The sequence below is a fragment of the Plutella xylostella genome, chromosome 8, assembly GCF_932276165.1.
Source record: "Plutella xylostella chromosome 8, ilPluXylo3.1, whole genome shotgun sequence".
Taxonomy (NCBI): domain Eukaryota; kingdom Metazoa; phylum Arthropoda; class Insecta; order Lepidoptera; family Plutellidae; genus Plutella; species Plutella xylostella.
In genome coordinates this window covers 9314661-9329614 of record NC_063988.1, presented here as the reverse complement: position 1 = coordinate 9329614, position 14954 = coordinate 9314661, and the positions used below count along the sequence as shown (strand labels likewise).

Here is a 14954-nt window from a genome sequence, read left to right as displayed (position 1 = left end):
AACCGAGTGCATTCAAATTGAGTTTTTGTAAGAAATGTTGCTTAGTTTCTTGATTATAGTAAGGTGGGGTAAGACAGTCACCGGGGGAAGACTATCAATGTGTAATTATTAGTTACTAGCTGTTCCCGCGCGCTTCGCTTCGCCTTAAAAAGTTTTCTATGCCTATGTTCTTTCCCAGGGTCTAGGCCGTATGTATACCAAATTTCATTCAAATCCGTTCAGTAGTTTTGGCGTGAAAGAGTAACAGACAGACAGACAGACAGACAGACACAGTTACTTTCGCATTTATAATATTAGTTAGGATTAGTTAGGATAAGCAGCTTCATTCTCTAGTTTGTCACGCTGGTAAAGTGGTAACCACCACCAGTGGACCACTTTACCCCACCTTACTTAGTTGATGAGAGTTTGGTCGGTATTTTGGTTAGCTGGGTTCAGGGTCTTGGCTATTAATAGCTGATAGTGGCTAAATCTGAGGATTAATTAGGTGATAGTTTGCGTATTATATAGATCATCGATCAATAAAAAAAACCTCAGAATGAAAGACAAAGGTATACATTAATACTTCAAAAAAGAGAGAATTAAACATTTTAAAAAGGTAAAACGTTTCATACGTAATAAAATATTCTTGATAATACAAAACGAGAATTCAACATGACTGCCTGATATGTAATCATGTTTCATAAAGTGACGTGCACAAAGAATACATTATTAAACTTTATTTTAGTACACTTTAACATTCACTTTAATAAATATACATAATACATAGGTACAATACATAGCTGCAAGGTACTTATTTTCAAAAAGTATACTCATTAATGTTTTTGTAAGCTACTTTTTGTGTAGTTAACCTCAACTTTTGTTTACAGTTCCATTCTACCTACTGTTTATAAATTTATAAGACTCTTTTCTTTTCGAATCATGCCATAAGTAAACCCCAAGATTTTTTAATTAAAATCGGTCCATAACTGGCAAAAAAATCGGTAAACACACTTAAAATATTGAGAATCTCTCCTTTTTTCGAAGTCGGTTAAAATAGTCGCCATTCCGGACACACGTAGAAACTAAAACACTGGCCACGTATAAAGGTGCGGCCTCGCTAAGACAATTACTATTGTGTGTCCATGAAACAGCGTTGAAAGGCGGCGCGCGACGGCTGGCGTGCCGGCCGCCTGGCTCAGTGCCAAAACCGACGGAGCTGTAGGGGTGTGCCGCGAATGGGAATCCGGATACCGGGTTTTGTTTCGGTCTTGTATTGTATAGGGTACAAAAGTGGGGCTACAGAAAATTTTCTTATTCTTTTGGTCAAAGTGAATAACTTTCGCAAAGAAATATAATCATAAAATATTTAGGTAAGTACTCATTATTATTTTTTCACACGAACTTTCAACTGTGTCTTTGCTGACCTATAATATGAATAGTAAGTTACTTAGCATCAACAGTCTCAACAAATCCCAAATCATAATATAAACACCGCATTTTTATGAAATTAAAAGCCCTCGTATATATTTTGATTCTAAAGCTGTTCGATCTACAGACTACTATAACAACGCTATGAGTTATCCGATTTAATTTTGCAAGTGGCAACCCTATTCCGTGGTGGCACAGTGGAATTGCCCTTACGCCTTATTTTAGCCACTTAAATGCTTTCGCTGTGTCCTGTCTTGTAGTTTATCGGATTAGGATAGTGGCTGCAAATGATGAGGCGGCTATTGGGAGTGAGATGTCGCAAGGTTGCCACGGACCAGTGGATTTAAGTTAAGAGGTTGTTTGTTTTATTTACATATTTTGTATAGAGGTTAAGTTTAATAAAGGTACGGTGGCCTGCGCCTAAAAGTATACAGGCGGAGTTTTTAAAATAGCGATCCCTGATGATGAAGGGACGCTACATCTGTTATAAATCCGGGGACGTGTTGTGTGTGATGTGTGTAGCAGTGGTGTTTATGTGGATGTGTTTGAGCAGCATGTGAGCTTGAGATCGCTATTTTAAAAACTCCGCCTGTATACTTTTAGGCGCAGGCCACCGTACATGAAATTTATGAAATTGTTTTTATTTTCGTATGTAAATTAAATGGTAATGTGCATGAAAAAAAAAATATTTATAATTATATATATATATACGTATGCCCATCATATCAACCCCTTGAATCTTAAGATTCTTATTATTTTCACTGGTTCCTATCTAATAGAGAAATATACGAACAATCTACGCTCACACTACCCTCTTGCCAAGTTATCCACTCACACAAAACATCTTACAGAAAACTTCATCTTCCATCCCCAACAATACGTCACATTCTCCACCTACCTCAGTCCCCTGCACCTTCAGCTTCATGTGGTCCTCCCTGGTGGTCTTCCCGTCCTTTCTCTTCTTCCAGCAGTAGCCGTCGCGCCGGTAGCGCACCTTCTTGCGACTGTAGAGCAGCATCGAGCCGCTCTTCGGTCTGCGAATAAGGAATGTTGGAGTTTAGAGAGGTTAGGAACATTGCGGCCTCCGAATAAGGAGTGTTGGAGCTCAGTGGGGTTTTGAAGTTTTTATTGTGAAGAAGAGTGTTGTTGTCTTTACCACTGTGTTGGTAGCCGTATTAAAAACTAACCCCCTTATTAATAGCAAAATCTATTCTTTGACAGAGCGCGACAAAACAATTCAGTATCTAAAACGACCTAAAACTTTTCTATGAATAAGGGGTAAATATTATTTTCGATATTTTAATTTTTAGTCTTATCTTTGTTATAGCAATTCATTAGTAAATACAATTAACTCCAATCAAAACAAGCTAGGCACTAAAGAGCTAGAAACTAGTGTAGGTACAGAAAAAAAACAAATCGCAACTAACATCGATCAGCTGAGATTTATGCGTCGAAAACTCGATTTATGAATCGCAAAAACGTCATCAATTGAACGTGGAATGTTTTGTTTTTTTCCTCGTTGCAAAATATCGGCCGTGATACTGACGTTTCGGCGCGAAATATTGCCTTTGTCAAACACTTCTTTTGTCACCATTGACACGTTACGATTTATTTGTTGTTATTTGTGGGTGTAGATACCCTGTCTGCCATCTGTTTAGAGAAAACGGAGGAAGTAATACAGGACAAAAGGCTAGCAGCATCTTTGCTACAGACAAAAAACGGTGTGGTATAAATTTATCCATTTTGATTTTCTATACATAGTTTTAAAAGATGCTCAAAATTAATGAACTGTTTTCCTATACACCGACCGTCGGCTTATATTATATCCTGCTCAAAAAAACTAAGCTAATACATACATACTAACAACAAAATAATGCCGTATCTTCCCTACTGGCCTTCAATGAATCGCGCCCTAAGACTTACTTTCCAATATTTAATCTTCAATTTTTGCGTTCGTAAACAACATCGAACACCGAAGCGCTCAAAACCGTTCGTGTCTGACTAACATTAGTCTTTACATACAGATTGAGATATTTATTTACTATTTTACAACTTTCGAACGTTTCAACTCTTTATCGTTTGCCTTTGCCATTAATTCTGGGATTTTAAACCGACCAGCGTAATTTGGCCCCTAATGAAGCTACAAAAGAACGGAATGGTGCCATAAATTTGGCTGGCATGCGTCGAGCTCGGGGGTCAGGATTCTGGTCGCCAAAAAGTGGGTGAAAATGCCCAAGTTTTGATTTGTTGGTATTTGCCGATCATGCAATAATGTTGCGATGATTGTGGTTCTTCTAATTGCTTGGCTCAGCGATGTTTCGTTTTAACAAAATATTATCAACTCTATGCGAGCTAGCTTAAGGTCCAGAACCAATGAAATAATGTTACCGTTTCTACCAGTTAATGGATACCGTACATCACCGATGGAGACGCGATAAACCCCAATGTTATTGATGTTTGATTCATCTACGAATATTCAAATTCAGCTTCTATTGCTGTTCTGAACTAGTTAAGTATTTCTGTTTTTGATTATACCCATTGTACAGTATGTAAATATATAGCCTCGTATAACATTAAAGCTAGATAAGATAAACATAGTTCATTGCTCATATAAAGCTTTAACAGAAACGAAAAACCGTCTTTATACGAGCCAAAAACATTAATAACACAATAACTATTATGCCAACGCGCCGTTGAAAAAAGCACAAATGCCGTGATCAACCAAAAAAGCGCTAGGTGCTTGTAGGTTTTAATAATAAAGCGTTGCACAGACAATAAATGAAATTACGCCGGACATGTTAAAGCAGGAATTACGGCTGGTGGCTCTTTTTAATCTCGGCAAAACGGACAAATAGGCGCCATAAAGAGGACTCACTTCCATTGGTGATTTGTCAAATAAACGGCGAGCGCCCGTCGGCGTTCTGATTTTGAAAATTTCATGTTTTTTTATAAAATTATTATTCCGGCCATGGTTTTGGGCCCTTTAGTTTTACAGCCGCTGGCTAAATATGCCGCTGGGAGTTTTTCATTTTGGGGAGAGTCTTTTGTTTGAATAGCAGTGTGTCAAATCCTTGGGGTTGATATTGGCATTAACGAATTGAGAACCTCCCCCTTTTATTGAAGTCGGTTAAAGACCTTCTTTATCCCATCTTGCATAAAAGTCACAAGCATAGCTATGTTTTCCATAGAATATATTCATAACAAGAAGCCTGTACATACAAGAAACAATAGCACACCCGCGGAGCGGCAAATTTGAGCCTCACCCAACCTCCGCTCGTTCTAGCAATATCTAGTATCTAATCTGTGACCTGAACTAACCCCATTTCCTAAACTACCCACTAAAATCCAAGGAAGGAATTCCTGAAGAAATTGGGCACATTAATTATGGCGTTTCGCAAGGTTATGTGGATATATTTGCATAGAATTTGGCACGCGCCGGCCAGCCAATGTACGGTGATTTTATTTCCGCGCTTATTTTGGTTTTGAATCATGGTGAATGAGTTTTTAGAACCTAGGTTCTTAAGAAACGTGTTATACCGACAACGCTGCAAGCTTGGGTGGGATTGTTTTACTAACATATTATTATATTATATGCATAGTACCAAACTGCGTTCCTATTATGCCAAAAGCTCAATGCAAATAAACACTTTATATCAAAATCACACAGCATAATCATAGCCGGTTCGGGAATATTATCGTGTTTTTTTTTAATCCTATAACTAGCGTTACTCGACACTTTATTATAAACACAATTGCTAACTAAAGTTTTAGGCCACAATAATTTATTCTTTGCAATTTCTGACACCGACAACTTGGACCGACTTACATAAGCCTATCTTTAATCCGTTGCAAATTTACCGTTGTCCAACTATGCTTTTTAACCCCCAACGAAAACGAAGGGAGTGTGTATGTGTCTATATATGGTAGCGTAGCTCCCAAACATATGAACCGGTTATCAATTAGTTTTTTTTGGATCATAGGTTATGTTACACCGAGTGTTCGTAGCCATAATTTATCAAAATCAACATAGCCATTCAAAAGTTACGCGACTTTTAGTGCTGAATGTCGGGGGTTTTTGGTTAGGTTATTCAGGCTATACAGGATGTTCAGTTTTGTCCCGGAGTATTCCGATTGTGACAAACTGGAGCGGTGTTCGTATGCGGCGCGCCGTCTCGGCTTCAACTCTCAACTATTAGCTTTAAACGGCAAATTTTAATTGAAAGCTCCTAACAACAGAGACTACGTGTGCCAAATACTAAATACATCGCTATTATTGTACTTAGCCCCTGTTTCAAAATGTCTGGTTAAAACCTGTAAGATAAAATACATGCTGTCACTCTTAGGACCAGTTTTTTGATCCGTGGTCAACTTTAACCATTAGTCACATCTCAAGCATGACAGCTGCATACGAATTTTGATGGTTTTTAACTAATGGTTGCCATTTTTGACCAATGGTTGAGTTAACTAGGGATCAAAAAACTGGCCCTAAGTTATTATTTTTTTGACAGTGACAGCATTTATTTTATCTCACAGGTAGCTACTAACCAGACACTGTGAAACAAGGCCTTAAACTCGTGAATTTATGGATAAAAATACCTACTTATAGTTTTAATAACTTATTAATTATTTCCAATTGCTGGGTAAACCTCTCCTTTTTTTCTCCCACCCACTTAGATCCTGTGCAATTTTAGCCCAATCATTCGCGAATTTATGTTAAACTTTAACAACTTGAATGAACTTGTTTTACATAAATTTGACTTTATTCACATCTTAATACAGTCTAAAGAAACGTATGATAAATTAATTTTCACAAGCCCATTGCATCTAAATGGGCTAGTAGGTGATTATGGCCATTTGTAAAATGAGAAATAAAAAAGTTAAGATTTAACCACAGGGTGGTCGCCACAAATCAACGTGTTATTAGCATAACAGGCCTCGACTAGGCTGTGATTATTAGGCCCCTTGTCCACTGGTCCGGTAGCACGGCATCCGATTATTCCCGGACCAAATACATAAAAATCTAAAAGGGTATTCTAATGGAACTGTATTCTGAGACGTCTACAGATTAAGAGGTTGAATAAAATATTAAATGTCGCCGTTTTGGGTACTAACCTTAATAATATTACCATCCGGTATACCTACTAGTAATAATTTAGAAACGGAAGTTTCTTTCGTGACATAACTAAGCACCTGCTAAACCAAGAGTCCGTTCTAACTGGATAACTTACCTTCACAATTATTCCTACAAAATCTTATAAATGTATTTTTTCATAATTGACATCAGAATTACTGGCTGAATGTAAAACACCGTACTGTGTGAACAGTTCTTTAGCGAAGTAATATATCACGTTAATGCCTGTTCAGATTAGCATGTACAATTCTTTAATTTGCCCCTTTTCTGTCGTGACATGGGGGGGATGTCGTTGCAAATTACTTCTGGCTTTTGAGCTGCGATATTTTCATTTTACCCAACGGAAATAAGGATTTCTGAAACTGAAATGTTAGGGTTTATTTCTATGTACAGATTGGAACATTTTGGGTTACTTATTTGTGTTAGTAAAACAAAGAATTAAATAAATCGTGAGGAATACTTTTTTTAAAGTAGGTATTATCTAACATGCAACGAAATCTTCGTAGACTTGCTACGAAGTTCGTAGCATATTTCGTAGCCGCTACGACGTAGGCAGCGTAGGCCTGCTGCATAGTCTAAAATTTTTATCCCTAAACACAGAAAACTAGATCTTTTAAATTAGAAAATTAATGATAGTTGTAGATAAAACCGTGTTAATTAAATCCAAAGGCTTTATTCATTTTCAAATGCACAGTAATCTGAATGAAAGGGTTCAAATTCAAAATGTTTTCCCTTTCATTGACGAGAGGATAAAATTCCAATCGGTCATTTACAAATCCTATTGAATAGGGGCCATGATTTAGAATACGTTTTACAATTACATCACAATCCGAGCTGCGGATATGTGCCTACTGAATTCAATTAATGGATTTTAGATCCGACCTAAGTACTTTTTTAGGGTTTCGTACCTCAAATGGTAAGACCGGAATCGGAATATTAAATACATTAAATGTAGTATCACTTCGTGTACGTCGGTCGTTCTGTTAATTATTTCGGAAACGATATTGAATTGATTATTTTACAATTCTACTCAGGTCAAAGTGTATAAAACGAATTAATTATAATTAGACTGCATTGCACAGAGAACCAACTGTGTTTTTAGAAATTTTATATGTTTTTAGGATATAATAAATTTTAATAATACTATTTTGCCAATCTAGATTAACCCCTCAAAACCGCGCTCACACGAGGAATTTCCGAATGAGGGCCCAATCAGTGGCTGCGGTCGCGCTTACACGTGCTATCTCTTTCTAATCGACGACGGATACAGGTGCTCCCTAACGAACGAGTACTGTAAGCTGAAACTTATGATGAATATTTCTACTTTTTAATACTGACTATGTTTAAAAACTTAAAATTTGTACGCCCATTATAGGAAAGAACATAGCGTACTTATTATAAGCCTACCAACCTGTAAAACCTATGTTTCACAAATAAATGATACCATTTCTATTTATATTCAACATTTGAAAATTGGAAAAAAAACTACCCAGGGTACACATAGCTGCAACTTTTGTGTAATATTTAATACCGCTTCCGCAGCTGTACATAAAAAGAGTAAATGTTTGTCAAAATGACTAGTTTTGTCTGATCTAATCTATACTTTACTATACCATGTACAGTCGACTCCATAAATATATATACATTCAGGAAACATCAATCGAACAATTAACCGGTGATATTTTTTATTTTTACCAGTAATAACTCTAAAGCACAGACACTTGGAGTCCACTGTACATCTCTCTCTAACCGACACGCGATGCATCATGCACTATCTCCCTCTAATGGCCGAACAGCGCTGACTGCGAGCACCGAGAACTATCGAGGAAACCTCGGGAGAAGTGGATGTGGCTGGAACGACCAATGGGAAAAGCTGAATTTCAGCTCTACAGTTTTTTGCGAATGTGGTATTATAAAGCCAAAAGAGGATGAATTTGAGTGCCATTCTTAATAAAATACATACATACATACGTCCATCCTGACGTCCCTCAGCAGGGACAAAGGGCTTTGAGAAGATTTCTCCAATAAAATAAAATGGTCAATATAAATATTATGTGTATTATTTATAAATTTTTTTGCAAATTAGTTTTTTTTTGTAAATATCGTTCTGTAGATTGATATATGAGTCACGGCTTAGTATAAAACTTTTCCACCACCCTTTACAGAAGAAATATCTACAGGCAATGTGGAGCCGGGACCGTACATCTCTATATTTAAAGTTGGGAAGTAGTGACAAACGAACACATAAATCAGAAGACCCAATAGTACGAGAGCCGACGACAACGGCCAATGGGCCTACATACGAGTAGCATCGTGATTTAAATCCTCACTACTTGCTTATTAAGTCCAACATTGAAGTAATCGGTGTAAAGAATTGTACAGGTGAACAAAATTGAAAAGTTTTCAAACATTAAATTATGTATAAAACGAACCTCCTTCTTTGTTCGAATTCGGTAAAAAAGGTTTGATTGATTTTGATGGTTATATTTTTTGCTCGGAAAATCTTATCTTTGATTTTTTTTGCAATAAATCGTACTACAACATAATATTTTTGCGACTCTTAACATGATAATAAATATTTATTTTGTTGCATCAACGTATATAAAGGTACGTAGAAAATTATTGCATCTTATTTCAAATCATAACTTTTAGCAAAATAAGATTGTACTTGTAAATTAAGGGCTGATTTTTCAATACTCAGATAAAAGTTATCTTTGGAATAATTATGATGCTGTCGCGACTGAGTCTTTGTGTTAGACAGTGACAGCAACAATTTTATTCCTCAGATAACATTTATCTGACAATTGAAAAATCAGCCATACGTCAACAATATAAATTATTTGCCATGCTTTTAAATATTTGTTGCGGTTCCGTAAAAAACAATAGCAAACACACAATTCTAACGCACATTCAATCGCTTCCACAAACAAACCCAATCACAGGCTACATTCGTAAAACCCCATTTGTCACCAACCATCAATTATCAACCAAATGCTGACGGTAATAAAAGTCAATTTCCTATGAAGTCGGAAGGTTGATAAGGTAAATAATGCAGGCGACTGTTTGTTCTTCGGAGTTCAAGGGAGAATGGGAGATTTTCAACCATAGAAAAAAACTGATTATAGATGGCGCTAATAAAACTTCATACTCAACAGCACTGCATTTTTTTTTAGCTGGCATGGATGCCAGTTCTTTCAGCCAATACAGAAACCCAATGGATGTGAATTCAATCATATGTAATAACTAGCTGTTATATTATGCATAGTATTAAGTGTTAACTAGTTTAAGACAGTTTTATACCATTTATGATATCTTCCGTCCCCTCAGAAGAGTGCAGCTCATAAAAAACGAAAGCCGGATGCCATCTATTGGTCGATTTTGGAAATTTTAAACGTCAAAAGAAAATCTCCCATTCGCAGCCATTTCTAGTATTTGTTGATGTCGTGTTATTGACTCGCTGATACAGTTAGGGCGGTGTTTACCGACCGTTTTGAATGTTGCTTTTTATGTGTGTTATGCAGGAAACAGAGTGTTATGTGGACAATAAGTATAATATTATTAGACACGGTTTTTTTTATAATAACTTACTAAAATTGCAAGTACTAGTATTTTCTAGATATATCTATCTCTATACTGTATTATCAATTACAAAAGATGAAAAACATATATTGCACAATATTAATTATTAACTCTCATAAAAATTCACGGACATAATGTACTTATTATAATAATCCGTAATAATGCAATTATCTCAGCATCGCCTAAAAACTCATCACACGAGTTAGGCCGCTCTAAACGCCGAACCACCAAACCGCGAACTCAACTCGATTAATGCATCGACAACCGATTCGATATTCATAAATCGATTCGCGATCCGACTATTTATCGCGCCGATTAGCGTGATGGAAAGAGATAGACATAGCGGCCGAGTTAGACGTTGACAATGATAGAATAAGTACAGAAGCGACACGGGCCCGAGTTCTCTGCCAAGCATGACGGGTAATCGTGTTCTTTGTCACTGCGATTAGCGCGGGCGCGCAAATTGACATGTTGCTGGCGAATGAAGCCTCACTATAAGATTAACGCTATGTTTGACGTGTTATGTATAGCACATGACGTGCTATTCGCACAAGTTTAGTGAATATTTAAAAATTATATTTTTTCTTTGTTATTGGTATAATCTCATTTTATTGGCTCACAATAAAGGTATTTTTAATAGACCACTGAACTAACAACGTCCTCCACCGCTGAACACCGTCCACCATCCATTATTTAAAGCATTCATCCCTTCCAGATTCATCTTCGCCGGCGGCGATCTTTCAGAACTATAAATTTTGCGCTTGACAGATAGAGGGCGTTGCTGGGCACCGTTCCATCGGTGAATCGATTCTTTAGGCTCGATTTGGCGGAGGATTTAAGCTCATTCGATGCCGTCCGATTGAATTGTTGGCAGTCGCTGTGTTAACTAGATTTAAGCGGAGCAGTTGCATTTCTGGACGATATGTTTGCGTGACTTATCTTTGACCTATATTTTAGTTTGTTTGTGAAATTTATTAGCTTGTTGTGTGTAATTTTGCTGACTGTTAGGTCAGGCAGGTAAACAAGGGTAGGGTAAAAGTACTAGTAACTGGCAGTTTAAGCGACTGGCAACACAAAAAAATATATTAAAAATAAAGTATTGGCCTGATTTAAGCACTGGTAGGCTTGAATTACTGGCAATAAGATGACGAACAATTATAGGCATAAATGGTAAAGATATATGATTAATATTCGATTTTAATGAAGTTTATATCCACTACCCCCAAAAAACCTAGTAACTGGCAGTAAAAATTAGTAACTGTCACATGATGTTTCAGTAACTGGCACCTTTTAAAAAATCATGCAATTAGGTCAATAAGTACTCTAAAATCAATAATATATTTGATATTAGGTAATGTACAATTACCTGTCTAGGTTATGTACCGGTAAGACTCAAAATCACCGTTGTAATGGTCGACTTCTACGACAAAATGACAGTACAAGTATGCGACGAATCGTGGGTCCATATGAATGCAACAAATCGAGAAACCCTTGGATTTGGAAACGGAAATGGAGAAAGCAAATGCTTGTGGACCTTGATGTATTCATTCAGCAGCTTGGGAGAAGTGACCTGGCTAAGTTGAAGACTGCTGACGGTAGTATAGTTGCCTCTAAGCTGAAATTTCTTGCGGAAATTGAAGGTTTTTACGGCTTTCAGCTTCACATGCTCTGGGTAAAGACAGAATGAGTACAGCTCTTCTGAAAGCTATTACTATCCTCGAACAGCTTCAGAAGCTCTTCAACCAATTTTGTTTATAAGTCACGTTTTCAAGCAGTTTTATAAGGTCATCACGAACCATGTTTCTATCAAGTTCTTCAAGGACTATAAGAAAGCCTTTGATTCCATTTAGACCTGGGCAGTTCTGGAATTCCCTCGTTGTAACATGCATAGCGGCCTTAATGCAGCAACAGTATATTATGTCTACCTTGGACAGTCTATTCGACTAGGCAGAAGGAACTTCGAAAACGAAGCTGTAAGGTGCATAAAACAAAATATGTATTACTGGATTGGACTGCATAAGGGAAGATTTGGCAAATTTTCACATAAATGCCTGAAGGCAAAGGTCTTCAGTCAATGCGTCTTACTGGTGATGACGTATGGATCATAGACGTGGACACTGACGGTTGGACTGGTCCACCGATTCAAAATCGATCAGCGGGCATTGGAAGGATTGGTGGTTCTTTGAAGGACCATATCAGAAATAAGGTTATCCGTAAGAGAACTTGAGTAACCGATATAGCTCAAGTCGCATTAAGCAGGCCATAGCTGCCGAAGAACCGATGACCAGTGGGGCCAACGCGCTCTAGAGTGGAAACCACGAACAGGCAAGGGTAGCGGCGGATACCTTCGGGCCAGCTGGACCAACGACCTTATAAAGCTGACCGGTAGTGGCTGGATGAGGAAGGTCGAGAACAGAGTGCAGTGTCACTGCTGGTGAGAGGTCCAGCAGTGGACAATTACAGACTACTGTAGATTGCCTTGATTTTAGTAATTTTTCTGAAAAGAAACATGAAAGAAATGTTTACCGCACCAGTAAGTGCCAGTTATTGGTGCGTAAAAAAATGTATGCAGATTAGTAACTGGCAGCCCCGTGCCAGTTATTGAAACAAAGCTGCCTAGACACTGGGGGTTTTAACAGTGCACTTTAAATCGTATTTTCTGTTGATAGAAGGTATAAAATAGCTTAAAATCACAAAACCCAAAATATTAGTAACTGGCAGGGGGGTGCCAGTTACTAAGTGAAGATATAAATTACATTTCAGTAACTAGCACCCTCAAATATAACTCAAAAGCAACTAAAATCACAGTGAATCGGGCTATTATGATATTGTTTAGACCTTCCCCTACTTCCTTGGTATTGTCACACTATCAAAAACTTATTTATTTTCGCGAAAACAGGCCATACAAATTTTGGTGTCTCCTTAAAAAAAACTTAACGCACGAGCATTTTTTTGGCGATCTTCGCCGCTTTGACTGAGATAATTTCCAGCGCCGGAAAATACCCACCTAGCGCCGTAAAATTAAACTATAATATCAATGAATAATTGGAGATTGCTGTAAACACATCAAAGATGGTCTTACTATATCCAAAAGCTTAATATATTTAGTTTTATAGTCAAAGTGCCAGTTACTGACACATGCCAGTTATACCACGATTTACCCTATCGTTATTATTTAAAGTATTAAAAAATATAAATCAATCAGAGAACAGACATGGGTAAAATGACATTGTGTCCATAATGTGCTGTGTAACATCTTACTGCAACATGTTATTTATTGCAATAAATATATTTGATTTGATTTATTTGATTTGACAGATAAACTGTCCGACAGAAATAATTTTAAAAAAATGTAGAGACCAACCTCCTCGACTTATAAGCTCGAAAGATGGATTCAGCAATACCTGCTAGTCACGTAATTGATACAACTGTCGATGGTAAATGTCCCATTTCAAAAGCAAATCTAGCATCCGCGCAATCTGCGCCGGAATGACAATTGAATCTAGCCGGGTGCGGCCGCGGCCGACACAGTTCTGACTTGTCTCTGGAGAATAATATGCAAAACATCACTTCTTCTTCTTCTTGGCGTCCTATGGCCCCCGGGGGGGTCCCCCGTGGGGCAAAGGGCAGACACAACGGTTCTCCATCTCTGTCTGTCGACGGCAGCGAGCTTCACCTCGGACCACGTCATCTCCGCGTCCTGCATCTCCGCATCGATTGAACGGCGCCATGTTTGTTTAGGGCGGCCTCGCTTACGCTTGCGGATTCCAGACAAGAGCCTGTCTTGGAATGTGATTTTGGTCTCTACGCAGGGTATGGCCGATCCAACTCCATTTGCGCCGTTTTATTTGCAAACCAATAGGATCTTCGTGGCATCTCTTCCAGAGGTCTACATTCGATATCGTGTTGGGCCAGAAGATCTTCAGGATCTGTCGGAGGCAGCGGTTGATGAATACTTGAAGCTTCTGTGTTAGGGTCTTCGTAGTCTTCCAGGTTTCGCATCCGTATAGCAGTACAAATTTCACGTTGGTGTTGAATATTTTGAGTTTCACTCTACGAGAGAGGTGTTTTGACTGCCATACGGAGCGCAGACACGCAAATGTGCCTTTAGCCTTGTCGATACGGGAGCTGACATCTAAATCAGTGCCACCATCGCCTGCCACAACGCTACCTAGGTAAGTTAACCGTGATACCATCTCCACTTCTTCGGTTCCTACGAGAATCGCGTTATCTACGTGGTCGCCGGTTCTTAGGTATTTGGTCTTTCCGACATTAATTTTTAGGCCAGCTTTGGCAGACTCCGATTTAAGCACGTCTAGCCTGTTCTGAATGTCAGATTGATGGTTGCTCAGGAGACATAGATCATCTGCATAATCCAGGTCTTGCAGATTACCAACTGGTTCCCAATCTATGCCTAAAATATTGCTGTTTTTAACCGACTTCAAAAAAAGGAGGAGGTTCTCAATTCGTCGGGATCTTTTTTTTTTTTTTTATATTTTTTTTTATGTATGTTCACCGATTACTCCGCCGTTTATGAACCGATTTTGAAAATTCTTTTTTTGTTGTATTGGGTTGAGCTCCCAGGTGGTCCCATTTTTTTTTCAGAATTTTATCTCACCCCCAAGGGTGGGTAAAGGGGTAAAAACAGGGTATGAATTTCCATTTTGGGCACATATTAACCGATTCTAATGAAATTAAGAACGTAAATATAGTTCTTATAACAAAAAAATATGATGGTGACCTTGAGCTGATCTGATGATGGAAACGGACGGCAGTCAGGGGAACTCCTCAACGGTATATAGCAACTACTTCGTGTTTAGGCTTGAATGATTCGTAT

At 38.0% G+C, this 14954-nt stretch overlaps 1 protein-coding gene across 11 annotated transcripts in view; it reads right to left on the bottom strand.

Annotated features, from left to right (window-relative positions):
- Nucleotides 1–14954, bottom strand: part of LOC105393460 (calmodulin-binding transcription activator 2) — a 143455-nt gene that overhangs the window by 32271 nt on the left and 96230 nt on the right. For all 11 annotated transcript variants that reach the window (XM_048622488.1, XM_048622490.1, XM_038115168.2 and 8 more), the window contains one exon: nucleotides 2306–2441. In XM_048622488.1, the coding sequence (XP_048478445.1) occupies nucleotides 2306–2425 (120 nt within the window). In that variant the 5' untranslated portion in view covers nucleotides 2426–2441. The remainder of the gene's footprint in view (nucleotides 1–2305; nucleotides 2442–14954) is intronic.